The following is a 26,978-nucleotide window of genomic DNA, read 5'->3' on the forward strand; positions in this document are numbered from 1 at the left end:
GTTTGAAGCACTTAGGACGATAAGAATGCTGCTGGGAATGTTCGAAATATTAATAATGGAATTGAGGTTTTGTAATGATTTTTTATTTTGGAATATGAAAATTGTATGACAAACATTGTATACTCTTTTTATTTCGATAAATAATTGAAAATTCAATTTATCAGTAAGAGGCAATTGAAAGTGAATGCAAAATTAATTGTTGGAAAAAATAAATGAATGAATAAATAAATTGAAAAAATGTGCAATATTGCCTTGGAGGGATTGACATCGTTTCCATTGCGTTTTCGTCATTGCATTTTCAGTGGAGAGAAAGACAACTGCAATGGCCAGCCGTCTGTTCTGTCGAGTCGTTCGAGTATACATAATTTTCGCGGGAAAACATGCCTTTCACTCACAAGCCTATATGCGCACGTGCGTTGCCTGCGATGCTGGTGACCCTTGTGACCCTTGTCAGCCTTGTGACAGAACGTTTACACACCATTCGTCGGTAAAACAAATATTTCTGGCTGACCGATATCCCTTTACCATAGAGAATTATAAATAAATATTTTCAATAACATGATGCCTATGAGGATTATGATACCACATATTCTCAACATCAACAATAAACTGTAAAAAAAAGTGGTGAATGCACATATCTGATGGATTTTTCACAAATAACAAAGTACAAACTCCCTCGAAAGGGGCAAGAGGGGGGCATCATCCCCTCCACAACATCCCAACTGCATATTCATCCCAAAAAGCTCCCTAACCCCCCAGTTGGCGTCCTCATGCTCACAAACTGCCAATGAGCGTTGAAAAATAATTTCACGTCCTACACAACAATACATTCCAAGTCAATAATAAATTTCAACTATTTACACCTAAAACATTCAATAAATAATGTGTGGACCAGTGAGAGACTTTTTTTACTGTTTATCGACGGTGTTTCAAAGGTTGAAATGTGACTTTTGAGATAATGAAAATGACGAGGTGAAGCAACAGGCCAACAATGAATCAATAATTTGATTTGAAAACATACATCGAGCGAGAGACAGCGTCATGACGGGGGTAAATAGTATTTTTATCACAATCCCTTGGGCGCTCGTGTTTATTGTCAATATAATGAGCACAGAATGCTCACAAACGATTGAATCACAGGGATACTGTGCTCCCTACAACGGAAAAATATGCCGAAAATATTTAACGGGGATCGGCAAAGTATGGTTCAATGATTCAGCTGACAATCCAGGGGGTTTTCTCAACGAGGAGATAACAACGGACCTCTGGGAGGAATTGATCTCAAAGTTGAAGGAACCCTGTCGCTCGGCAGCTGAGAAAATGCTCTGTGTTTACGCATTTCCCATGTGCCATAAATCGGAGAGATTGCCCCTCTGCTACGAAGACTGTCAGGCGATAAGACACGAGTTCTGCTTCAACGATTGGGCGCTCATTGAGGACAATAAACAGAGGGATATTTATATAAGATCTCGTGGTCATTTTAGACTTCCAGACTGTGATGTACTGCCAAAATTGCAGAAGGGAGTCACCACGTGCTCGCACATACATCTTACTGATATGAATCAGGACTTGGTGACGTATGACTGCGTCAGGGACAATGGTCGCTTCTACATGGGGAACATGAATCGCTCGAAGAGTGGCCTGGACTGCCAGCCCTGGGACGCCCAGCAGCCCCACTTCCACAACAAACCCCCCAACGTTTTTCCCCAGATTCGTTATGGAAAGAACTTCTGCAGGAACGCTGGGGGAGATGAGCTGGTGCCTTGGTGCTTCACGATGAACCCTGAGGTTCGCTGGGAGCACTGCGACATCCCAGTGTGTGAGAATCAGACTCAGGTCAACCCAGAAATAAAAGTCGACTCCAACGAGATAATGATGGAGAGTCTGTTCACCCCTGGATTCACTCTGACACTGTCAGCTCTCGGTTTTGTCCTCATTTTTGGATCACTGGTCTCACTTTTCCTGACCCAGAGGCTCAAGAAACAACGAAATAATGGCTACTACAACGCACCCAATCCAGATGTCAATATTGATCTAGATAAGCTGCCGAATAATGACGCCTACCACAGGACTGGGGCCCAGCTCAATCCCAAGTTGGAGAAGTTGGAATTCCCTCGTAACAACATTATTTATGTCAGGGATTTGGGACAGGGTGCCTTCGGCCGGGTGTTCCAGGCGAAAGCCCCGGGACTCATACCCAACGAGGAGTTCACTAACGTCGCTGTCAAGATGCTGAAGGACGAAGCCTCCCAGGATCTCCTCGTGGATTTCGAGAGGGAAGCTTGTCTTCTTGCTGAGTTCGATCATCCGAATATCGTGAAACTGCTGGGCGTCTGCGCTCTGGGGAGACCGATGTGTCTTTTATTCGAGTACATGGGGAGAGGAGACTTGAACGAATTTCTGAGGAGTTGCTCACCGTCTAATGGATACAAGTTCAATGATAATGATGACTCGAGGCTATCTCACATGGATTTGATTAATATCGCTATTCAGGTGGCTTCGGGGATGGTTTATCTCTCTGATCGAAAATTTGTGCATCGAGATTTAGCCACTAGAAATTGCCTCATCAATGATCAAATGGTCGTGAAGATCGCGGACTTTGGATTGTCCCAGAAGATATATCTTCAGGATTATTACAAAGGGGACGATCAGGACGCCATTCCTGTCAGGTGGATGCCACTCGAGAGCATTCTTTACAATAAATACACGATTGAGTCCGATGTCTGGGCCTTTGCTGTCTGCCTCTGGGAGATCTTCAGCTTTGCTCTGCAGCCTTACTACGGTATGACTCATGAGGAAGTCGTCAAGTATATTAAGGAGGGGAGTGTCCTGCAGTGTCCGGATAATACTCCACCCCAGGTCTATGATCTCATGAAGGTCTGCTGGAATAGGAGGCCTGCGGACAGACCTCCTTTTCGGGTAATTCACGAGACACTCGAGAAAATCAAGGTGGGACTCGAGGCGGAAAACAAATCTGAGAGCATTGCGTTGAGGATTCATGTTTAATACAGTATTATTATTTTCGAAAATATTCGATGGATTATGACGCCATGATTTCAGACTGGTGCCAATTAACGCACATCTTTTGTACTCCTTTACATCTTTTTTATTCTCTAATTACCAGAGGAACTGATACAATGATACTCATACAAGGATAATAATCAAAAACCTCACGTGATCGCTGCATTTTTATTTATTCTCTTTCTCATTGAATATGACTTATTATTCTCTCCATTTTTTGTTCTATATCATCTAAGTATATCTTTCTTTAAACTAGTATTTCTCTGAGGAAAACAATGTGTATCCGTTCTTTACATAAGAATTAGTCTGTTGTTTGTTTACTCTTGAGTAATACAATTATTCATTGTTCTAAATTGTGTATGTATAATGTACGTCGAAATGGAAAAAAAAGATTATGGCTATTAATTGTAAATGCAAATGTGTTTTCAATACAACGTGCTCTACTTCAGATTTTTATGTATATAATTATCGTTGGTGTTTCATTTTTTCCTTTAATACATTACCAACAAAATTTAACAATTGTAAATTTCATAACATAATTTTTAAAACACAAAAATACGTTTCATTTTCAACTAACAATGTGTAATTAAATATAGCGAGGGGGCCTAGTGTACGATAGGCCGAATACCTTTTACAGATCATTGTTTTTGTTTTTTTTTAAAAGTTATAACGATCCGAAAAAAATAGAAATAATGGCATTCGTGTTTGGGAATGAATGACTTATTGTATAAATAAAAGCTATGGAAATGGAATTTTTTCAGGAACATTAAGTATATACAATTGAACAAAAATAAATTGATTTTGTTTTTCAACATGATTTTTTCTTCATTTCCCTGAATATATCTTTAAATTTTATATTCGAATATTGCAGGGGATTAACATACAATTACTAACGTAAATGGAATTTTAAACATCAGCATTTAACGAATTCATAAGACTAGTGACTTTAGTAGGCCAAATAATTGATTAGGATTAAGCCGTTAATTCTCTTCTATCTCGGAAAATTATGAAATAATTTTCACCTAATACTTTAATTGATTTCCCCTCCCTGTTCTTAAAATTCGTTTAGAATGATGCAGTACAGTCACAGAGATCTTTATCGATAATTTCAACAATTTTTATAATTGTTATACTACATATTTAAAATGTGCCACTATCATCAACAGCACGAGGAGAATTTTAATCGTTTTTCATTCATCAATGATCAATTTTAATTGCAGTTTCCTTCATTTTCCTTCTTCAAAGTATATACAAAATAGGACAGTAAATGACTCTAAAGTAGACTAGCAAGTTTGTCGCATAAAACTGAGGAGAAAGAAAAGACTGAAGCTTGGGGTAGTGGTGGAAATTTACAGTACAAAGTGGGGGGGGAAAAAGTAATTCAATTTTTCCAATTTACGATTTTTTTTTGTCATTCCTCGCCCTCTTCCCACTTTGACTCCTCGGTTATTCGCTCGAAACAGTCCAGCAGGAACGTATACTGCATGAAAAAACCGATTACATAATTTATTATTCAAGAATTTTTTTAATGCGAAGGAATAAATTTTCATCGAATTAATTGATTAATATACTTACATAGGGTGTAAAAACTTTGAGCCATCGTGGCGGTCGATTGTCCTGCCTCGTGTACTGAAAACAGAAAGCCATGCCCTCCTCATCCACCTCCCATCGTGTAATGTTTCTCCATTGGAATTCAACAACCTGAGATTCTAGTGTTCCATCTTCCTTAGCTGCATGCAATTTGAAAGCTCCAGCACCCACTGCAGCTATGACATGCCCCTCTTTCCGAGAGTCACATGCACAATGGGGAAATACAATGTCGCCATAGCCAGTCAGTTCCCGAGCCAATTTCAAGTATTCGTGCTTTCTGGATGCATCCTGCAGGGCTTTTAACTGATACAATCTCTCTCCAGCATTGATATGACCACGATTAACTTCATCAACAGTCTGCCAAAAAATCCACGTGAGTGCCTGTTCACTCAACGATCTAGATATGTTGAATAACCATCTACGTATTGCCAGGCACGTGGCACTGGCAGTCGAGTAATTCTGAATGTAAAGGGTGTGGGGATGCTCGTGAGGCTGTAATTTACGTTCTTAAAAAAAAAAAGATTCATTGTTAGTTTCTTCGAGGAGTCACTGTCAATAGAGAAAATCGAATGGCATGAGGGACATGCTCACCAAAATTATACTCGACAATCTCGAAGAGGTAAAAATACTTGGCGGTTTCATTATCCAATCCAATTTTACAGCATGTCGCTTCGTAAACATCTTTAGCTAGGGCTGCTTTAGCCACAGTGACAGTTACAACTTCACGATCTGGTAGTAGTATTTTTAAATCGACTGCTGGCCCCTGATCGCCATCCTCCTCCAATCTGTCAGTCAAAAATTCTTGCATTGCATCACTCTCGGCTATCACACGTACTGCACAGACTTTCTCCAAATACTGCTCGAGTCCACGTCGTCTAGCGTCCAATTGTTGCTCGCTCAATCTAAATGATTAATGAGTTATGAATGAATTGATTGTCTCATTGACTCGGTATAGCCAGCAGTTGACAACATAACAACAAGTACCTTAAATTGAGCGAAGTATTGATTATTAAGTTATTTCAATTTTTTATCTTATTTTAACATTACTGTAAGATTATTGTTATTGCAGTGCAAAGAAAAAATTCACGTCATTTCCATCTAATAGACAACAAATAAAACTCCAAAATAAACTTACTGGAAAGGCCATTTGCCCGGTAGTTTAGGAAAATTAAACCCAATGAATTCCTTCTTTAGTGCCATGTGAAGAGCAGCAAACTCTCGATACCTTCTGGAGCAGAGGTGACGACCTGCCATGTACACATTGAATACAACGTATCTCTCGTGTCTGCGTTCACGCACATGATAATCTGGCACGCTAATTGGTAGTGAGCGTTTCTCACTGTAATCCACTGATTGATAGCTGCAAGAAAACATGTGTACTCGTATAACCGATTGGATTTTTGGTTGTGAATATAAATATCGACTTTAATTATGTAATGAATGATGAAGGAAGATTATGATGGATGATGTGTGGATCATCCGACAGGTGGAGGGGTCATGAGAATTGAGCATTCTCAATTATTCGAGCATATGGATGAGATTACCTTAGATCTTCACATGGCTCCAGTCGCTCAGCCTCCTGGGGTGTCACTGATATAACAGTCAACGTCAGAACATCACCCCCTGATTTTATCAGATCTACCACCTGTTTGTGAGTGGCTCCTTCCACATTAATATTATTTCTGCAAACAGCACAATAAGAAATAAATGATAAATTAGGTCCATCTTTAATCATCAATAACTCGAGATTGCTAGAGTGAAATTTCTAAATTTTGTTTCATTTTAAAAATATTTCTACGGCATTTAAAATGCAATTTGATTTGTCTGAATTGCACCATTTGTTCAGGAGATATCAAGGAAAAAAACCAATTGAAGTGTAAAAAATTTTGGAGCATGAAAATAACAACTCACACTTCAAGAATTCGATCTCCTTTTCTGACCCCGGCCTTCTCAGCAGCTCCATGGGGCAGAACAGCACTGACATGCTGCAGTGGTGCATAAAGTTCACCGTTTATACTCCTCAATTGACCACCCTCGCTCACCTGTCCACGTACATTGAATCCAAAACCAGTTTCAGTTTTGTAAATAGTAACACTTCGTGGACCCTGACCGATAGGATTCTGAGTGGTAATACCGTGTTGAGGTACACGTCCATTGTTAATCATTGTTATATTTTGATTCAATCCACACTCGTTACTCGCTGATGAATGCCGTACCTCCGATGCACAATCCGCCATCTTTATACCTTATTTCAATCTTTAATCCCTTCTCAATGGGCACCAAATGTCTCCAACAGTGACGAATACACTCCACATTTCTTTGATAGTTGGTTCAGGGGTTTATTGATTGTTCACGAGCTCTTCTACGCGTGTTTTTGGGGGTGGATCTTGCGAAAGAACAAGGTGGATTAATTCATTGGCAGGGGAATCTGCGGATTCTTCGGACTCTTCATGATATTTCCTCCCCCTAACTGCTATCATTTTTTTTTTCGGGGGCAATGGTTTCTTGGTCGCTCGAACCTATGAGAACACTCCTTAAAACATGCGCTGCCTGCTGCCGTGACTCCGAAATGAGTATTCTAACCTGGAAATATCAAATTGGAGCGCTTGTTCGTAAACAAACAGTTGATCGTCGTAATTTCAACAATTGGCTCAGCAATGGGAGAGGTTGATATTGGATTTGTGGAGGAGTGCGAACGCTGGAGACTGCAGAGCAGATTTTTTCCGAGCAAAGTGGGGGGTGAACCGGCCTGGCTGGACCTCAAGAATGTTCCGGGGGCTAAGGATGTTGAGTGTGGAGCATGTGGAGATCCATGTGTCTTCCTGTGTCAAGTTTATGCCCCTTATTTTGCTAATGATGCGACTTTTCATCGAACAATTTTTGTGTTCGTTTGTAAGAAGAGCGAGTGCTGTAAGGAGAATTATGGGGGGAATTTGAAGGTTCTGAGGGAACAGTTGAGCAGGAAAAATGAGTTCTATCCGTTTGATGCACCTGAGGAGAGGGAAGACTGGAGACCAGATTTGAGTGAGTATTTAGCGACTCGATGATACGATTTTTATGAATCAAAATGCGTTTTAAAATTTGCGTTCAAAATGATGGGAAATTTTTTTCAATTACTCTCTGCCAATTTTGAGTAATTAATGACTGAAAATCATAAACATGCCAATAAATCGTGCTGTTGCATGAACTTCACAGCTGTCGACAAGTGGACGAAAACCTGTCACGTCTGTGGACTGTCAGCCCCCAGTAAATGTGCAAAATGTAGGGAAGTCAGCTACTGCTCCAAAAGCCATCAAGTGATCGACTGGAAGACTGGGCACAAGGAGATCTGCAATGATCCTTCGAAGAAGCCCGAGGACTCTCCCCATAAATTTCTGTTTCCAGAGTTGGAGTTGATAACGGAGTCTGAGAACTCGGAGGATTCTGAGGATGATGAGGTCGATGAGATGGAGAAGGAGAAACGAGAGATGGAGAAGTATAAATTGATGGTGAAGAGTGGAAAAGCTGGGACTCTTCAGTCGGAAAAGGAAGTCGATGGGGTCAAGATGGCTGAGGATGAGGACGAGGTTTTCACAGAATTCCGGAGTAGAGTTGATAAACATCCAGATCAAGTGTTGAGGTGACTCGCATTTTTCAATCTTGAGATGTAATTTTTTTAGAATTAGTCAATGATCTTTTTCATGTTTCTCAATTTTTTTAATCAATGATATTTTTTCATAGGTATGACCGAGGAGGTTCTCCTCTCTACATTTCTGCACACAATCAACCCGAGAACATTCCAAAGTGTGAGGAGTGCGGTGGAGACAGGCAATTCGAATTCCAAGTGCGTGAAAAATCAAAGCTCTTCACCTTTTCGGTAATTTCAATTGAAGAAATAACGTTGAACTAATTTCCCATTTCTTTCCAGATCATGCCACAATTGTTGAATTACCTGGGCTCCTCTGACGTCGTGAAGGATCTCGACTGGGGTGTAATGTCAATCTTCACGTGCAAAAATTCCTGCATACCCAAATCTGGGTATTGCTCAGAGTTTATCTGGAAACAAGACATTGTCGGCTCGAAGAAAGCCCTGTCCAAAACAAATACCTAATTTTAATACAGAATACCCAATAGAAGATTAACAACTGGCATTTCCAGGATTCATCGTTATTTATTGCAAAATATTACTCTCTGCATCCATGGTTTTAAAACCACATAATAAATGGGGATTTTATATGCATTTTGCCACATGACTAGAGTTGAAATAGCTCATAGGTGAGTTTTTTATTTTAATGAGCAATCCTCTTATTAATTTGTTCCACGTGAAGAAATGAGGGCCATGCTGCCGGAAGAAAAGTAGTTTAGTGATGCCATGATGGCAGTGGTTTTGACGAAAAAGTCAATTAAAAACTACAGGTCAAAAAATAATGCACAAAGCTGTAAAAATACTTCACATGAACATTTATTTATTGCAAAATATTCCTCTTTATTTTTAAAGTAAAAAAAAGGTAAAAACGATAGATTTATGAATGCACTTTATGAGTTTATCTCGGACAGAGAGCGTGTCTGCCTCCATCCACAGGTAATGTAGCTCCAGTTATAAAGCTTGCATCATCGCTCGCCAGAAAAGCAATAGTTCTGGCAATTTCCTCGGGCTGGCCTGGTCTGCCAAGTGCATGAGTCGTCTTGCTGCGCTCGAAGAAGGCTTGCAGCTCCTCTGCGCTCATTCCACTCCTCTCGTGGAGATTTGTGATTACTACTCCTGGATTTACAGCGTTCACTCTCACCTGAAAATTTATCGCGATAACAAAAACGATAATTCATTGAATTCCTCGAATTAGCGAGCAGGAATAATTTTTTAACGTAAATATTAGAAAAAAAATCTGTGTTCATTTAACTCTACTCTCCCTCATTTTTACCTGTTTTCCAGCTAATTCAATGGCCACACAGCGTGTAAATTGATCAACAGCTGATTTACTCATGCAATATGCCAAAACACCTGGGAATGATCTCAAGCCATTAACACTCGATATATTTACAACGTTCCCCTTCGTCTTAATCAGATGTGGAGTTGCCAGCATCGTTAAATGATACATTGAGCGTACATTCAGATTGAAAACTCTAAAAAGAGCAAATCATATAAATCAAAATAAAATTCAAGAGTTATTAATTTTAATTCACAAGGAAGAATCGGGAAAAAAATTAATAAAAAAAGCTGTCACCTGTCGTATTGCTCCAGACTCGTATTTTCAATGCTCCCACGTTCAATAGTCCCAGCATTATTGATCAAAACATCCAGCTTTCCGTAATGTTTGATGGTCGACTCCAAAATCCTCTTGGTGTCCTCTTCATTGGTCAGTTCCCCAGGAAGGATAAACGGCTTTGGGGCTCTGCACTGGGCAGCCACTTTCTCGAGATTCTCAAGGTTTCTACCGGTTAACGATAGGGAGGCCCCCAGTGATGACAAATGAATCGCCGTTGCTGCTCCAATACCGGAACTGGCACCGGTTATCAAAACAACTTTACCCAGGAATTGTGACATTGCTGGTGTCTCCTATCTGAATAAATATGGAAATGATGATGTTGCCAGGCTGTTATCTGCAGTTATGCAATTATTCTCACTATCACTGACAGTAAAAACTTTTGGAGACTCAATTATTTTTATAATTGCTGACAATCGAACAGAGATGTCGAAAACTATTTACAACAATGATTGAGTGATAATAATAATTCTTAGGTATCCATAGAGAAAAAATTATTATCTATCCTTCCAGTTGTTTACTCCTTTGCTTGATAAGAATTTCGTTATGGTGACGAAACGGAGAATAATGGTGACATATTTTTTAGAAAATGCGAATGGAATTTCGAGAATGAATGTCAGAGGATTCATCAACTCACCAAAAGAAATTCCAGAAATTCAATATCGGCTATCACAACTCGTTCTGCACTAGTACCTCACACGACCGTTGGCTGGCGTGGGTTTTTATCACGATTCCATAAAAAAAAAACATTCCAAGCATCAGAATAAGAGGGGGAAAAACCCACAAGATTGTTTACGAGTGTATGAAAATTCTCTCTCGTGACGAAGGGGTTGCAGGTGTCGCCGTAAAAGCGTCTGCCTTTTCATTCCATTTTTCTTGTTTTTTGTGGTATCGAACTGGGGGAACAAAACTAGCTATTTACGGCACACAGGCATCACACGTAAGTGTACGTGGGAAGGTGGGTTTTGTACGCAAGCGCTTTCCAAGATTTTTAACGAGTTGAGACCAGCCATTGGAGTCTACCTGGGATTGCTGCTGTTTGCTGATCAATTTTGACGTGTTATCCTTTATTTTCGTGTGATAATTACCAGGAAAATCGACCAAAAATGGTGAATAAGTACTTTTTATTCGTTGGAATGTTGAGATTAATTTTTTCATCTGTTGTTCGGAGGGAAGGAGTCCAATGTTTTGGATTTACTCTCAAAATATAGACGTCTTACCTGTTTTTTTTAATCTGTAGTCACGATGATCCACCACTTTACCTTGAAATTACACATTTCTTCGTTATTTTTCAGGGTAACGAGAGCTCCCTACCCATGGAACTCTGTTCAAACTGTGAGTCCTTGTGTTTATTTTACTCCAATTTGTATATTGTATTCTCATGTTCATCGGTTTTTGTGGTTACTTGGGGGAATCGTGAGTTAGCCATTGCTGTTTCGATAATTTCATTGATCTTAAAATGATGTTGCAGTTGATGCTGATGAAATAAGGAGATTGGGAAAGAGGTTTAGGAAATTGGATCTTGATAACAGTGGTGCGTTAAGTATCGATGAGTTTATGTCATTACCAGAATTACAACAAAATCCACTTGTACAACGTGTCATTGATATATTCGATGCTGATGGCAATGGGGAAGTGGATTTCAAGGAGTTTATTCAGGGAGTATCGCAATTCAGTGTCAAGGTAAAAAAAGTAAATTTTATTTTTTTCGGAGCAATGATGTTTATTATTAACAATATGCATAAAACACAAATTACAGAATGTGAATGACCATCAAGTGAAAAATTATAAATACCAAAGTCATCTTTTTATTTAGAGTCGAATATATTCAAGATTTTATGTATGATGATTTGTGTTTTATACATGGCATTCGAAATATTAATATCATTGATATTAGTATTTATTCGATGTGAAACAAAAGAATGCAATTTCTCTTCCAGGGTGATAAAGAAAGTAAATTACGGTTCGCATTCAGAATTTACGATATGGACAATGATGGATTTATTAGTAATGGTGAATTGTTCCAAGTATTGAAAATGATGGTAGGAAATAATCTTAAAGATACTCAATTACAACAAATTGTCGACAAGACAATACTTTTCGCCGATAAGGACGAGGATGGAAAAATTAGCTTCGAAGAGTTTTGTTCTGTGAGTATAATTCCTGTTTGTATTGAGGATTTACCGCATTGCCGGATTTATTTTGATGCATACCGTTGCTTTTCCAGGTGGTCGGTAACACTGATATTCATAAGAAGATGGTGGTTGATGTATAATCAATCAAACTATCCTAGATAAAAAGAAAATGAAAAAAAAGGAATGTTGAAGAAATGCTGAGCGTTGATGAAACTTCGACTTCATTACTGCATTAAATAGTTTATAAGAACCCAAAAAACAAAATAAGCTATAGATTCACTCGATAATTATAAAAGCAAAGATCTGTTTAGATAAACGAAAAGGGAAATGATAAAACTAAAGCTAGAAAAATTCTCGATACATTTTTATCATAAATTATTTCTCACTGACTAAAAATATACTCTTTTTTCCATTTCACCAGAGCACAAAGAAATGTTTCTGATTAAAATAATCGTAAAAATACTTATCGTGTTGAATATTGTGCAATTGCTAGGAAAAACAAATGTTTTAAGATCTTTACTCCCTTATTTTTCTTCTCTTCTGTTATTTATTATTTAGTTTATTCCTGTAAATTTTTTGAAAAATAGAGTACATACTTCTTAATTCTATTTAGGAATAATTTACAGTGCAAATGTTTTCCGAACAGTCAAAGATAAATAACCAAATGGATGAGAAGGGAGAAAAAAGTGCTCCAAATGTTCATTATCATTGTTTAATCTTAATTAGTAACGGTAAGCCACTGAAGGCCTTGGTACTTTCGATAATTTTGTTCATTTTTATCAATAATGATTTTTTTTTCTTCATTCAATGGTGAGAAAATATGGAAAAGGAAGGAAGAAAAAAAAAGTAATAAAACTACCGAGACGTTTAAAATGTCCTGGTCAAATGTTTATTGATTGTATACATATTTAAATTGAGTTATTAGGTAACACAATTACACACGGAAGAATAGAAAAAGGGAGAAAACAAATGAAATTTACTGCGTGAAAATTTTGAAAAACACGATAAAATAAAAACAAAATAAAAAGTATGCAAAGACTGAAATTGAACATGATGAATTCTACAGGATGTGTAATTGTGTTCAGATAACTAATTTTACTCGTCGTGTGTTATTTGTCTCTTTTGTCTAATCAAAGTTAACATAAAAAAAAAATATGAGAAAAAGTAATTTAAATATTAAATACATGAATCTTGATCCTGTGTCCAAGTGAATTATTCCCGTTAAACCCTCGACAATTTTCCTTTCCGCTCTTTTCGTCTGGTCTTCATGAACGTTGGAACCTTATGATTGTCCTTCCTGCCACCTCGGTTGCCGCTTGTGGTCATTTGACCTTTGAGATTGTCCTGCCTCCATCTGTTGTTTGACCGTTCCGACAATTGACCCTTGCGATGTTTGATCCTCGCATCGTGACTATCCGCTTGCCTTTCCCGTTTGACCCTTGATTGATATTTTTAGGTCATTAAAAAAAAATCAGTTTTGAAATTTTTCAGAAAAATAAAAAATGTTTTTTTTTATTTTCTTGCTGATCATCTCTCCCTGCATTTTTCTCATTTCCTCTCAATGAAATCAGACCACGAAAAATATTAATCTTCCTACATTATTGAAGGAAAAAAAATCAATTAGAAAATTTTGCGGATACATTGCATAATTGATATTTTTATTTTCTTGCTGATCATCTTTCTTTGCATTTTTCTTATTCCGTTCCATTGAAATGAGATCAAAGAGATGAAAAATTTTCTAATTGAGCTTTTTTCTTTTTCTTTCAATTCAAATATGAAATTCAGAATGCACCAATGAATTTATAAAAAATATTTTGTTGATAACGTGAGGGATTTTCTCATCGTGCGCCTAAATTCAGTGGGGAGACGCGTTCAAGGTTTGGGTACGCGGTCAGTAGTGGAGGGGCTAGAGTGAGGAGAACAGAGCACGGAACTCTATCTAGTGCGTTCGGAACGTGAGAGATACTCTTAGCCGACGGAATTCAATGATGACACCAGCCATATACTCGGCCGCGTGACGAACTGTATTTTTTGTCATAACAGCCGTGTAGGCATGGATTCACGAACGCGTAGCGATAACGGTCAGATAATAGATAAAAACGCAATATTAGTCACGATAATCAAACTCATTTATATCAACATTTTCATCACGCTGTGACGAAAAGTGAACTTTTCGGCACGCTCCGCGTGCCTAAAAGTCCAATTTCCGTCACATTGTGATGAAAAATATTGTTCGTAACTCGTGAAAAAATGTTTTTTAGCTCGTTACGAAATATACTATTTTATTTATTCTCGTAAAAAATATACTTTTCATCACCCGTCACAAATCTCCACAAGAAGTCCTTTTGTTATTGCCGGGCAAGCAGTGAAAGGCACGTGTTCATACGTTAACCTAGGTTGTGTTCAGTCAACACGAACACATGTGGGACCCACCTTCCAAGTTTTTGGATTTTTCCCATTTGACGCAAACGCTTAGAAATAGCTGTTCGGGTGACTCCTAACCGAGCTGCAAGCTCTTGTTGCGTTCGCGTTGAGTCTTCATCCAGTAGAGCTTGCAATTCCGCATCTGTAAACTTTCGAGGCTGTCCAGGACGCGGCTGGTCACTCAGATCGAAATCACCACTTCTAAAACGTCTGTACCAATAATTACACGTTTCATAAGATACAACGTCGGCACCAAGAAAACTACACAATGATTCCCGTGCTTCAGAAGCATTTTTTCCTTGTTGGAATTCGTATAAAATGCAGTGCCGAATGTGTTGTTTATCAGTTGCCATCGCAAACTCTGCTATTCTGAAAGGTTATAGCTGGTTATAGCGAGACTGCTACTGCCGAGTGCTGTCGAGTTACCGGCACAGGTAGGCACAGGCAGGTTTTCAATTGAAAAACAGAGTTTGTAGAAGAGATGTCAGACAAGATATAAATGTTTTTTTGGGCTCAAATGAAAGAGCGGGTCGAGAAATGGCGTGCTAGGACCTCTGAAGATGGTTTTGAACCAGGGAGAGACTCCTAGACCCCAATGTTCTATACATACTCCCTAGACCCCATTGTCCTCCTAGACACTCTGCTTTTCAATTGAAAACAGACATCATCTTTAGCGACATTTCTCATATTTAGAGGCCCTATTATTAGCCTAGTGAGAAACACAGGGCTGAGGCTGTGTGACTGACCGAAACTAAGGTGGATGTTACAAAAGATCGAATGATTTAGGTGACTCTGGGCGCTTTAAGGGACCAGCCGCGCATATTCTATTCTTCTATTCTTCTTGTCTGACATTTCTGCTACAAAATCTGGTTTTCAGCTTTGATTTTTAATATATATGGGCCGTATGTGACTTGTTGAAGTCGAACGTACGATTTCAATTCGAGAATATATAGGCTCCCAGGTCGTCGTATGTGTGAAACTTTTTTCTCTGTACCCCCACCGCCATCGCCGCCTCGTCCTAACCTCCATGATTTTCATTTCAAAACACCACGACGGTGTCGACAGAACTCCTGCGATTTAAACTTTCCAACGGATTTATGTAAAAAAATGATAGTAACTCAAGTTTAAATGTGAACAGAGAATCAAAAAAATGAGGAAATGTGTGGCTTTATTGCCGTTATCCCGGCAATTGCTCCAAAAGAAACTGAAAAGTGAGGTTAATCCAGCGAATTTAGTGCTCCGAAAGTACTCCACAAGTGCAGAATCCTCGACAAATAGGGAAAAATTGAACGAAAGTGTGAGAATCGTGCCGATGAATCCTCAGGATTCATCGGCAGTTGATGACATATTCCTGAAGGACCTGGTGAAAGACATGAAGAATCCGAGTGCCCTGGATGAGTGTGATGAAGACATGTCGGACTTGGGGCCATATCACCGGCCATCCTTCAACTTCGCGGCCTACGCGAACAAATCAGAGACGATACAGGAGTTGGTGAAGCTAGGAGTCGAGCTGTGGAAGCTTGAGGCTCAGCAAGGGGCGATGGAGGCCATTCTGTCGAAAAAGTTTGAGGAGATGAAGCCGTACATTCAGTTTTTGCACGACTGTGGAGTACCGGTAGACAGGATTAGCACCTTTATCACGAAAAATCCCCTCATCTTCAAGGAGGATATGGATGATTTGAGGACGAGGATTAGATACTTGAGAGCTCACAATTTTGATAAAAACGATATTGCAAGGATTGTCACGGAAGCACCTCGGTGGCTGTCTTGGAGGACTGATGAGATTGATAATAAATTGGCATATTTTCAGAGGTAATTTTTCGTCTTATTATTTTCATTTGCCGTGCATGGACAATTTGCATTAAATCTTCTATTGAATTTTTTCAATCCCTCGCAATTGTATTTCAGAGAATTTCAACTTTCTGGATCTGAAGTGAGAGCTCTAGTCCACAGAAGACCTCAACTGATCACATTCGCACTCAAAGACATCCGAGATAACACATTTGCTATCAAAGAAGAGATGGGTTTCGATGATGATCAGGCCAAAGAAATTCTCCTAAATAAACCAAAAATTTGGGAGAAAGGTGAGGTGAAAGAATGATCAATCACTTAAATTCTTGATTTTTCAATGCTAATTGATCGTAATTCTTTTTCTTACAGCACGACTTGCACTCATAGCCTCTTTCATTTACGTCCACGAGGTAATGGAAATTCCTCACGAAATTATAGCCAAACAGCCAAGCGTCATCGCAACGAGAGTTGAGAGATTGAAACAGAGACATTTGTTTCTGGTGGCATTGAAACGAGCCCAGTACGACGCCAAGAAGCCTCTGTACGTCCCACTGGACTCCTTGGCTATGGGCACTGACTTTGAGTTTTGCACGAAGAGGGCCAAGTCCTCGATAGAATTGTACGACATGTTCCTGAAAACCTTGTAGAGATAATTAAAGTTTTAATAATTCGTTAAAAAGTCTTCCTCTCAACTCTCTTATTATATTCATTTTGATTTAATAAAATACAAAGTTCAGACTTGAAGACAATTAAATAGTAGATTTCGGTAATGTACAATTGTACGAATTGCTTGAACATAATTTTGGAATGTCTCTAACTGAATTTTCCTAGTTCTTGCTTCTGTATCGCTCGAACCGAGTGGTACAAGAAAGTGTCAATTAGCCCAGCGACTGTGAACACACCGCCGATTATTGCACAAACATTTGTCGCAAAGTGCCCAAAGGATTTTTTCTTCTCCGTGTATTTCACCATTAGGGGACTCAGTTCATAACTGAAGAAGATCCCTGGCATTCCGGAGCCACCACTGAACATGGCAATCTTTCTTGAATGCCTCGTCACTGAAAACTGATTTGTTTGTAGTTGAGCTCCATCAGCACGAAAATACGTCGTTGGAACGATTTTTATGTAGTACTGATACATCATTGCACCTAAAAATAAAAACAACATCATTTTATGAGCCCAGTGGATAAAAATACAAGAATAATTATAATAAATAAATTTAATAGATAATTAATTTCAGTTTAATTGTATTTTTTCAAATTCAATTGAATGTAAAATCAACAGTTGATGTCATCCACCGATAAAAAAATTTGTAACCATTCTAATTGAGTTTTAAAAATCCTTCAAAAGTGAAAATGAAGAATTTCAAAAATGAAATAGAAGAAAATTTCAAAAGGCGCGTGCGCGGAATTTCCCCTCCTTTTTTTTCTTATCATGAAAAGCATCATGGCCGCCAGTAGTGTGCAACCTGAGGGGTTAGAACGCACGTAAATGCTGTCTCAAGAATAACTCCCGATTCAAGACAGGGAAATCGATCAGAACGAGTTTGACAGCCAGTAAGTACTGCTGAGAAATAGATTTTCATATTCTAATCTGTTTTCGAAATCTAGCGCTTGTAAAATAATTTCGGTATGACAGAGTTGATTTTGTGAATAGTACACATGTGTGAGAGTAAAGTTCAGTTATTAGGAAGAAATATTTCCTTGTTTTATTGGTTTTGGGCTGTTTTTTTAATCAAGTGTGGAACTCTTCCAGGGGGAATTCAATATGCCAGCTGTACCGGGTGGAGTTTATCAGCAAGGCCCAACCTGTTGGGACAGAATGAAAATGGGTTTTGGAATAGGTTTTTGCGTGGGAATGGCATCGGGGGCCCTTTTTGGAGGCTTCTCAGCGTTGAGGTAATTTTTATCATTTCTTTCCTCATTATAATTTATGAGAATATCAAGGGATCCTCTGCGGTCAATAACTCGAGAGCAGTTGCAGCCAAATCTTTATTTTTTTCTCTATGAGTTCTTTCGTTTCAGGTACGGCTTACGAGGCAGAGAATTGATAAATAACGTGGGAAAGACGATGATACAGGGAGGTGGTACATTCGGTACATTCATGGCTATTGGCACAGGTATAAGGTGCTAGTATCAATTAACTTATCATTGACGAAATATGTATCTTGTCTTAGACTGAGGAGCTGTACAATATAACTGAAAAATTCACTGTTGAAATTCTTAATAAAATAATACATAAAGTGTATTTAAAGTTACCTTCTTCAGCCATGACAGTCGTATTGTCCATTGGATTTGACTTTCCTGGGATGTTTACTCCGAAACTTAGGTGACGAATTTTATGGGTCATGTTGAATTGATTCGAGGCGAAGGGTTGAACGTCGTGAACTGGAAAAAATCATAAATCCACTGAAAATTATTCACGAATTGTCGCACAGAAATAAAAAATTTTGGAAAATAAAAAGGTAACATCCATCGAATTATCAAAGATGTGACGTTTCGTTAATTAAATTGATGAGGTCCCAAAACACTCTCAGTAATTCTTACCATGAACATGATTAATAGAGAAGCTATCACCAGGTGAAATGTGGAAACTACCGCCAACTCTATTAACTTCCATGGATCCGTAAATCTGGCATCCCTCGAGAAAAGCGTTCTTCATTTTCTCAGCAGATTTATCATTCTGACACTGTTTTATCGTGGAGACTTCGGGAAAGGCCCATTTTCTTTTTCTGTAGGCTTCTCTCACATCTTCACAAGTGTTACAACATCTAAGAGTTGAAATTAAAAGTTCAAATTGTCGATGAATTAAATGGGGGCTATTAATCCATTGGATAAAACTCACTTTATGCCCAACTCTTCACTTGCAGCTCCGTAGCAGTCCCCACATTGGGCTTCAGTGGAAGTTTCGTGAGACTGCAAAGAAATTTCTGTAATACAGCAATATTTCCAAGTTTCTCTTCTGGATATATTAATTTAATGGTTGAAATTACCTCTGTATCACTCTTCGTTACTTTCGTCTCAGCGATATCTAATGAATACAACAGAATTATGTGATTAATACATCACTAGCAAATAAAAAGATGAGATGATATTGTTGTATTTGACAATTATTACGAAACCTGTCTTCTTTGGCTCTTCAATGGGCTTTCCTTCCAAATTCAACCGCCTCTTGTAAATATTATGCTCTATTTGGAGATGCTGCTCACCAGTGGTATCCATGGCATCTAATGATAACACTGTAATCAAAAAATTCCTCAATTTATCGAAATGAAGAGTTGAAACATGGACTCAGAATGAAATTAATTTCCTTCGATCTGAACATCTCTTAAGCTAGTGTTGCTTTTACTTTATCATTCTTATCTCTCGTTTCACTGTATTGATCTCTTTAATTTGGTCTTTAACGTCTTTTTGATATCCATGCGCGTTTCAATACTTACAATCACAGGAAATTGTGGGAATAACAACGTCCAAATTAATCCTCAACTTCGAACTCCTCGAGGTATCGACAAACAATTCCTCGTTCAAATTAGGTGTTAGATAATCTCTGAGTTCCGAGAAGAAAAGTAGAGCCATTATGACAGAACTTATGATGGTAACTGAAAGGAGAAAATTTTAATAATTGATTCCATATTGGTGTCAACAACCACTGGGTTATTTTTAAGGTTAACAATGTCCCCCAGCTCTTCGGCATGAATAAAACTCCAAATATACGGACTCTCTCTGCTTCAAAATGTGAAAGGGAACCCCAGGAGAGAAAAAATATTTCAAGGAAATGGATAATTGTTCTTTCGATCAGGGGTAACGAATGAAAAATCAAATAATCATCAAATGTCATTGAAAAACCGGTAGTTGATAACTTTACCCAGTGCTCCACTGAACGTTTTCACTCGGAAATCCTCCAGAGTCTTTGGATAAGCATCGATTTTCCTCAAAACATCGGCAATTGTCATTTTCATTGTTTACTTTGATTGTATTTACTAGAAACATGAAAACAATTGGGCGTTTACTGTTGGCGTATGCTTACGTTAGCTCTTATACACGTCAATTGTTCGCCAGTACGCATGCGCCGCAGGGAAGGTGTATCTTCAAAAATGCTGACGTTTTTTTTTCGGTTTTATGGTTCAATAAATTTATTTTTCATTTGTTCCACGAGCGTATCACTCTAATTTTTTTTTCGTACTGAAAAGAGTTTTTTTTTTCAATTTCTACAACAATGTATTTTATTTCTACAATATATAAAATATTGATTGTAATTTTCGATCTTTGCGGCATTTGCCCATTTTGATCATTTTTGGGAATTCTTGGGGTTGTTTTACAATTGTTTCAAGGCACTGCGAGTGCCGGGATAAATAAACAAAAATACATTCAAATAATTATGGAAATACATTTTCAACTAAAAACTACGCAAAGAGGTATTTCATTCCTTTTCGCGTGTTATATAAAATAATTAGAATACAAAAAACATAATTTTATTTCTTAAAAGTAAATGGACGGCTTTCAAAACTCACTCGCTCCTCGTTCCTCATTATTCAATAGAAATTACAGTGAATTTGCAATTCATTTGGTGTCTAAAATTTGCTGATTGAAGCATCATTCCCTTTCCCGGATTTCGCTATTCATCATTTGGTACATTAAAATAGGAATAACAACTGGCAAATGAATAATTGAATGTACGAAGAATACAAAGCTCTCTCATGAACACAAAAACGTTGAATTCACTGACTAAAATTAAAGAATTTGGGTGTAATAGTGGCTCTAATAGTAATTTTTTAAGTTAAAATCAGGGAAATCCACTCAATAGATCCAGTTAACAGGCACCCACTGGTGTTCAGTTGCTAGGGCGTCCAAAGCACCCACAACTTGTCTAAACGTATTGTCAAAGTCCTCGTTGACGATGACCATGTCGATGTATTTTTCATAAGCTCGTTGCAAGGCTGACGACTCCTCCAGAGTCAATTTCAGATCGTCTTCCTATCAGATACACAAACACATTTATTGCTTAAAATAAAATTCACTCTTTCGAAATGAGTGGAAAAATTCAAATACTTGTAAGGAATGAAATACAGTTGAACAACATGTTCATGCGGATGTACAAACCTCATACAACGATGCAAGGGATTCAAGCGTTCTGGCGCGTCTCGAGCTGTACCTGATGGAGCTTTGACGATCAAACTACCAAATTGCAACATTCAAACACATTTACGATTAAATAAAATAAGTATTTACTAAGGAATAATAATTAACATAATTATTCTGAATGAATTTGATTTTTTTTCGAGCAGAAATATCTATTCGAGCACAGTAACTTCATGCAGAGAATGTTCCAAAGGAATTGGCAAGCATTCGAAATAATTAAATTCATATTTTTGTTATTATTCTTCTGGTACGTACAGTCAAATTACGACTGCTGGCTCCAGTAGTCCTCCCCAGGTCGTAGAGTGTCTTCAGTTGTTCCATTCCAGGCGCAGCAATGAATATGACGTAAGGCATGAACTCCGTGCTATTGTGGAGGATTTTAAGAGCTGCTGGACTGCAGTCGAGAACGCACATCTTCCCAGCGCGAATTAATTCACGAACTGAATCGAGTTTTGTTCCATAAAGGTGACCACCGTGCTCACCGTGCTCCAGATAACGATGCTGTTTTATGTCGTCTTCCATCGTCTCCAGGTCTGTGAACCAGTAGCTTTTTCCGTTCTCCTCGAGGACTCTTGGGGGTCTTGACGTGTCTAAATTACCATCAACAAATAATTCAAAGTATCAATATCACTTTTTTTTCTCAGAATTAAATTGAATGCCTCCTGCCGGGAGTTTATTTCGCACTTTAATTTTATGTATATTTGGACACTGACATATTTTTTCAATATTCACGTCTTAAAAACAAATTTATTTCAGCACTAAGAGAAGATTTCTATTTTATTCCACTTGCCCCTAATTAGATCCTTCAATTGGTCGCTTGACCAATAAAAAAATGAAAGTGATTCAAATGAACTTACATGGTACGATCGTTCCAAACTTCTCGGGATCACTATTAATCAATCGATTTTTGAGGGTTCTCCTTCCCACCCCTCTGGGTCCAACGAGAGCAAGAGTCTTGCGCCTGAATGGTGGCATTCTAGCCACCTCCTCATACAACAACAGTTCGGCACTGTCAAACTCCCCATTGGATTTCGACTCGTACATCTTTCGTTTCTTTTTTCGAGAGATCCTCGTCCCACAGATACTGATTTTGTGAACGAAGTCTGCCTCGGGTGGGACAAAGGCTTTGCGTCGCTCCTCCAGTTCGAGGGAGGGTATGAGACCTGGGGGGCCCAGTCCCTCTCCCTCGACCCTTCTTGCTTGCCACCAGTTTGGATCGGCTTGGTCGACTATTTGGAGGATGTCACCTTTTTGGAATGGAAGACCTATCTCTCGACACGGGAGAAGAGTGTCTTCTGATGGGTCATAGTCAAAAAGGGCCCTCATGTAGCACTAGATGAAATAATTGCATAGGAATTATGAAAGAAAACGAATGGAAATGATGGATGACACGAAAATATTAGTACTGATATACAAGATTGAAGTTATTTCCCACAGCATAATTTCCATAATAAATCTCTCTCTCCCCATATTTTTTTTATTAAGAAATCATATTCTGCTGAATAGATAATTTTAACCCTAATTATGCTATTTACTTATAAATACTCTCTTATTAATTGTTATCCATGCCCTTTCTATCGATCAATACATAACTATTTTTTATCGGGCTGTTGGTTCGACTCGCCATTGTACGAATGTATGTTCAAGTAAAAGAATAAAGTAAAAGAATACATACACAAGATTTCAGCTACGAAATCGTAATCACAATCACAGACATGAAATCATAATCATCGTGGTAGACATAAAATTATAATTAGGTGGCCTGACGGATATTTTCCATACTCACTGTCGATTTAATGGGTTTATTTCCATCATTAGCAATGCCAGGTGCAACTTTGAGGGATAAATTCTCCTTAGCTGCCTGTATCGCCTGCTGGAGTTCATCAGGTGTATGTACAGCCTTCCCATTGACCTCCATAATCACCTCACCAGGTCTCAGAAGACCCTGTTTCGACACTGTACTTCCTCCCAGTATTCTGGCAATTATCAAGTTACCATTTTCGTCTACTTGTACTGTGAGGCCCTGGGACAAGCAAAACGAGTTAATTTCGAAAATCCAGAACAGAATTGAATAGTAATTTTGAGGAGAGTGATATTAAATTTAATTCAAGGGAAAGTGCAGCCTGATTTTTTTAAATTTATTTACCAGCGGTTCATTCTCTTTACGCCTGAGTCCAACTACCCTGATCGTCTCTGTTCTTTCGTCACTCGGCATTGCTGATACTACTGTTGAAGTTGCTGGCTCTCGTTGACGTTGAGCCACTGCGTCGTGTGTCTCCAGAAGCGCTTTCACGTGGGATTTTCGAAGGAGATTACTAAGCTGGCGTGCGTTGCTGTCGCGTGAGTGTTCAAAGACGTGTTTTATTTCGTCTACTATGTCACAAATTGAATGATGAACTGGCTCTAAGAAGGCGGGAGGTTCCGCTAGTTTTTCTTGAAGCTGAAACACGAATGAAAACTTGGAACATTTATGTCGAGGAATTCCTGTAGAAAATGTCTCAATAAGAAAGGCTGTATAGAAAAATGAAAATCTACTGATTCTTTCCGAAAAATAACGCGCAGTAAAGCTGCGGAATTCAATAGAATCGGCCAAAAACGAATAGCACTTCCAATAGAATTTTTTATCGAATTCCCCAGGTTTTTCTATGAAATTTTTTGCGCGTGATCTCTCCGAAACATTTGACATCTGTATTTTCATACCGATACCCCCCACCTGCTCCATAAAAAAGGGTTTGGTTTGAACGTGCAATAATAACGAAAGGAAAACACACTCAGTTATTATAACTGACGTAATGTGTTAGTCATCGTTCTGGAGCGATCCAGCGCGAACAACATCTATGACATTCCCTTCGCAATATATGTCATCCCACCCACGTGTAAAATAGGGACAATAGATTTAAAGAGCACTGAAGCCATGTTGATTGAAAAAAACAAAAGTATTTGACACACTTTTCTCCACACAAAAAAAAACTGCGACTTTCACTCAAATAGTCAGGAAATAACTTCATTTTCGAATGCTTTTAGGGTGTCTCATTCCCATGGATATTTGTCATAAAGTATAATTACGGTCTAATTACTTAAAATTCCACAATGGGACACTCCCATGGCACCTACCTGATGTTGACCATAAATCAACTGCGTGAAGTGGCAAGAAACCTTACAACAGATCTAATTAATTAACTTGGACGTCACCGCGTGAAATTCATGTCTTTAATTTAATAAAACTTTAATGAAGATGAAAGAGCACTTCATCTACTCGGATTTCCACGGGATCGAAAGCGTCACAATGCCAGCGCCGCGCCTAATCCACCTCTCTCGATAGCATCGGGCGAGACCCGTACGGTTGGCTTTTAACGAAACAGGTGGGGGACTGGCTAACTTGTGGGAAACGAGTGGAGTCGCCGTAGTTTCTGGTATGCAATGTGGTATACATTAAAATCCAGGGACGGATAAGAATTTCGATTCTGAATGAGCTTTAAGTTCCCATCGGTATTAAAATAAATAAAAAAAACCCCCGCCTGAATTTTCTTCCAACTGCGTGTAATTCATTACCAATTAAAGCGGTAAAACGGTTCAAGTCAAAATTTGCAATTTTTTAAGGAGGGCTGTCGAAATTATTTTGGCCATCTTAGGAGTCCATTTCGAAAAAGAAAATCAACTTTAACTTCAACTTCAACTTCACAGAAATTAATATTTTTTGAACATGAATTTTTCAATTATAATTAATTATCCAATTATATTTTAATACTGACCTTGACTAGAGATGTAACAACTGGACTGTCCAATAATCCCTTCAAAAATAGTAAATCCGTATCATCGGCAACAGTGCCAAGCTCCCCGATGTTGTCCCTGACGTGCATGAAGGCAGCTGGAACAATCACGAGAGGATTCTCCATAACTAGATCAGAGGGTGGGTTTTTAGGGGGGAAAAATAGAGGGGTGGGGGATTAGATAAGGGAACTGCGCGGTGAACCCAGGGTTCGGAGGGCCGCATTCGGGCGTGGTGGCGATCAATAAATGCATACCGCCACAGGTGGCTTCCAAAATTCCCTGAATTCCGAAAGAAATAGAGAATTGTCTTGGGAAATCGTTGATAATACTTAGCGGGGGTTTGCGTAAACATTGCCCGGTGTTTCGAGAGGCTGCGCCCAGTGGCAGTTGCATGTTAATTGATACTCGGGTTGAGTTGCACAGGTCGTGTCATAGATATTGCGAAACTTTCGGGTGATAAGTAGAGCGTTTAAAGGGCTCGCATGCACTAATTGTATCACGAAGGAAGATTTTTTTTTGTGTACTTTAATTATGTTTTACCATTGTCCTCTTGATGCCTTATTTTCCCATTATTCACCTCATCCATGCTGGCGAGCAATCGCCGGTCGTCCGGTTTCTCTTTTCTCCCGAAGATCACCATCATAAAGACGACCGAGTGCCTATTTTATGTAATTCACAAACTCACAATCTTATGCCAATCATCGCATCTGAGAAATTCACGTCATCACACCTAATGATCCACAATTACGCGCGTATTAATTAACTTCGGGAGCAGCACTTCGTTTGAGGGATTCGCGGCATTTCCTTTTCCCGTTAAATTTTATCACTCGAGTGATAAAATTAAATGGACCAGAGAGAGAGAGAGAGAGAGAGAGAGAGAGAGAGAGAGAGAGACAGAGGGGGTGACACAGAATTACTGTCGTCTTTAAGGCGATGGAGATAACTGAGCCGGAGAAAAAGCCAGGACCCTCGTACACCTGTTAAGTCGTTCGGGGTAGGGGCAGAGGCCTACCCGCGGTTGGGCCAGTTTCGGATTCTAAACACTTCACAAAAGAGGGAGGGAGAGAGACGGAAGACGAGGGGCTGAGGGTTTGAATGACTCCGGATTACACAATGAAATTTTCACACCTCAGAAGGGGAGAGAAAGATTTATCTGAATGGTTACAAGTTGTGGGAGAAAACCGTTAGGAGTCGTAAAAAAATACGATAATTCCCCCGAAACCGGCTGAAAAGCCACAAAAACTTGTAAGACCATTCGTCTTTATCGGAAGAAGTTTAAAAACTGCCTCCGCATGTTGCCCGGAGCGTGTGGTTTTGAAATAAAGTGGGAAGTGACTTAAAAAAACCCAAGTGGGAACTCGTGGCGAATGGTGAGAATAAAAAATAACAAATTCAAACACAAAAGAATTGGAGAGAAACGCACAGATGCACTTACCGGAACTCGATTCTAAGTTTATCCTGTATCCACTACCATGTGTGAACGATGATTCAAGAGAGCACGTCAAAACCCGGCTCTTCATGGTCGCTGCTTTCAATTAAACTTTACTCGAGCATTTCTATATTATCATTTAGAAATCGATCAAACTGCTCGGCGAAGGGTCAAGGCAAATGCAGCTTGGCCTTCATTCTACAGTTGATTTAAATCTCTGGAGTAGCGAGGAGAGTGTCAAGACAATGAGGATGACAATGCCGCCTCCTTAGAAATTCAACTTTTTCGGCAGGAATAAAAAAAACGTGGACGTCTCAAGCCGTGCCTGAACGCGCACTATTCATAGATCCTCCACGAGAGGGTTACGTATACTCCACATCCGATCGAACTTTGAAGCGCTTTAGGTATAAGAGCTTTCACAATGTTACATACATGTATA

At 38.9% G+C, this 26,978-nt stretch overlaps 9 protein-coding genes and 1 long non-coding RNA gene across 14 annotated transcripts; 5 read left to right on the forward strand and 5 right to left on the reverse strand.

Annotated features, from left to right (window-relative positions):
* The first annotated feature begins 755 nt into the window (after positions 1-755).
* On the forward strand, positions 756-3,833 carry LOC107042215 (tyrosine-protein kinase transmembrane receptor Ror2). The gene has a single exon (XM_015263143.2). The coding sequence runs from the start codon at positions 1,042-1,044 to the stop codon at positions 3,004-3,006; it is 1,965 nt and encodes a 654-aa protein (XP_015118629.1). The 5' UTR covers positions 756-1,041; the 3' UTR covers positions 3,007-3,833.
* On the reverse strand, positions 3,176-7,141 carry LOC107042216 (sorting nexin-27). Its single transcript, XM_015263144.2, has 6 exons — positions 6,523-7,141; positions 6,156-6,293; positions 5,747-5,971; positions 5,203-5,513; positions 4,597-5,117; positions 3,176-4,501 (listed from the first exon to the last, which is right to left on the reverse strand). Exons 1-6 carry the CDS (start codon positions 6,846-6,848, stop codon positions 4,433-4,435), a joined length of 1,590 nt encoding a protein of 529 aa, XP_015118630.1. The 5' UTR covers positions 6,849-7,141; the 3' UTR covers positions 3,176-4,432.
* LOC107042217 (programmed cell death protein 2) lies at positions 6,752-9,295 on the forward strand. The gene is made up of 4 exons (XM_015263146.2): positions 6,752-7,635; positions 7,807-8,230; positions 8,332-8,434; positions 8,519-9,295. Exons 1-4 carry the CDS (start codon positions 7,269-7,271, stop codon positions 8,699-8,701), a joined length of 1,077 nt encoding a protein of 358 aa, XP_015118632.1. The 5' UTR covers positions 6,752-7,268; the 3' UTR covers positions 8,702-9,295.
* On the reverse strand, positions 9,029-10,798 carry LOC107042218 (3-oxoacyl-[acyl-carrier-protein] reductase FabG). Its single transcript, XM_015263147.2, has 4 exons — positions 10,489-10,798; positions 9,813-10,148; positions 9,510-9,711; positions 9,029-9,377 (listed from the first exon to the last, which is right to left on the reverse strand). The coding sequence occupies exons 2-4, from the start codon at positions 10,130-10,132 to the stop codon at positions 9,135-9,137; spliced, it is 765 nt and encodes a 254-aa protein (XP_015118633.1). The 5' UTR covers positions 10,133-10,148; positions 10,489-10,798; the 3' UTR covers positions 9,029-9,134.
* LOC107042219 (calcineurin subunit B type 2) lies at positions 10,559-13,181 on the forward strand. 2 transcript variants are annotated; one of them, XM_015263148.2, is made up of 5 exons: positions 10,559-10,960; positions 11,147-11,186; positions 11,323-11,543; positions 11,792-12,001; positions 12,079-13,181. In XM_015263148.2, exons 1-5 carry the CDS (start codon positions 10,958-10,960, stop codon positions 12,124-12,126), a joined length of 522 nt encoding a protein of 173 aa, XP_015118634.1. In that variant the 5' UTR covers positions 10,559-10,957; the 3' UTR covers positions 12,127-13,181. The 2 variants fall into 2 exon arrangements, with proteins under 2 accessions (XP_015118634.1, XP_015118635.1); XM_015263149.2 differs by having other exon boundaries at positions 10,564-10,960; positions 11,323-11,534.
* On the reverse strand, positions 12,853-14,460 carry LOC114841436. Its single transcript, XR_003783116.1, has 2 exons — positions 14,420-14,460; positions 12,853-13,424 (listed from the first exon to the last, which is right to left on the reverse strand). It is a non-coding gene; the product is annotated as an uncharacterized LOC114841436 (long non-coding RNA).
* A 769-nt stretch (positions 14,461-15,229) lies between these two features.
* LOC107042259 (transcription termination factor 3, mitochondrial) lies at positions 15,230-17,378 on the forward strand. The gene is made up of 3 exons (XM_015263256.2): positions 15,230-16,222; positions 16,319-16,494; positions 16,571-17,378. The coding sequence occupies exons 1-3, from the start codon at positions 15,561-15,563 to the stop codon at positions 16,846-16,848; spliced, it is 1,116 nt and encodes a 371-aa protein (XP_015118742.1). The 5' UTR covers positions 15,230-15,560; the 3' UTR covers positions 16,849-17,378.
* Positions 16,879-20,233, reverse strand: LOC107042180 (endoplasmic reticulum-Golgi intermediate compartment protein 3). 2 transcript variants are annotated; one of them, XM_015263092.2, is made up of 8 exons: positions 20,066-20,233; positions 19,641-19,747; positions 19,323-19,439; positions 19,194-19,231; positions 19,046-19,116; positions 18,748-18,971; positions 18,460-18,588; positions 16,879-17,349 (listed from the first exon to the last, which is right to left on the reverse strand). In XM_015263092.2, the coding sequence occupies exons 1-8, from the start codon at positions 20,188-20,190 to the stop codon at positions 17,015-17,017; spliced, it is 1,146 nt and encodes a 381-aa protein (XP_015118578.1). In that variant the 5' UTR covers positions 20,191-20,233; the 3' UTR covers positions 16,879-17,014. The 2 variants fall into 2 exon arrangements, with proteins under 2 accessions (XP_015118578.1, XP_015118576.1); XM_015263090.2 differs by having other exon boundaries at positions 19,641-19,799.
* LOC107042260 (reactive oxygen species modulator 1) lies at positions 17,631-18,448 on the forward strand. 2 transcript variants are annotated; one of them, XM_015263258.2, is made up of 3 exons: positions 17,631-17,757; positions 17,941-18,099; positions 18,226-18,448. In XM_015263258.2, exons 2-3 carry the CDS (start codon positions 17,969-17,971, stop codon positions 18,332-18,334), a joined length of 240 nt encoding a protein of 79 aa, XP_015118744.1. In that variant the 5' UTR covers positions 17,631-17,757; positions 17,941-17,968; the 3' UTR covers positions 18,335-18,448. The 2 variants fall into 2 exon arrangements, with proteins under 2 accessions (XP_015118744.1, XP_015118743.1); XM_015263257.1 differs by having other exon boundaries at positions 17,635-17,757; positions 17,957-18,099.
* A 155-nt stretch (positions 20,234-20,388) lies between the features above and the next one.
* LOC107042181 (MAGUK p55 subfamily member 2) lies at positions 20,389-26,939 on the reverse strand. Of its 2 annotated transcripts, XM_015263093.1 has the most exons (8): positions 26,546-26,934; positions 25,092-25,207; positions 23,486-23,779; positions 23,126-23,362; positions 22,197-22,671; positions 21,595-21,929; positions 21,301-21,375; positions 20,389-21,174 (listed from the first exon to the last, which is right to left on the reverse strand). In XM_015263093.1, exons 1-8 carry the CDS (start codon positions 26,628-26,630, stop codon positions 20,998-21,000), a joined length of 1,794 nt encoding a protein of 597 aa, XP_015118579.1. In that variant the 5' UTR covers positions 26,631-26,934; the 3' UTR covers positions 20,389-20,997. The 2 variants fall into 2 exon arrangements, with proteins under 2 accessions (XP_015118579.1, XP_015118580.1); XM_015263094.1 differs by lacking the exon at positions 21,301-21,375 and having other exon boundaries at positions 26,546-26,939.
* Positions 26,940-26,978: the final 39 nt, after the last annotated feature.

The sequence above is a fragment of the Diachasma alloeum genome, unplaced genomic scaffold (assembly GCF_001412515.2).
Source record: "Diachasma alloeum isolate Michigan unplaced genomic scaffold, Dall2.0 Dall_scaffold_00430, whole genome shotgun sequence".
Classification (NCBI taxonomy): domain Eukaryota; kingdom Metazoa; phylum Arthropoda; class Insecta; order Hymenoptera; family Braconidae; genus Diachasma; species Diachasma alloeum.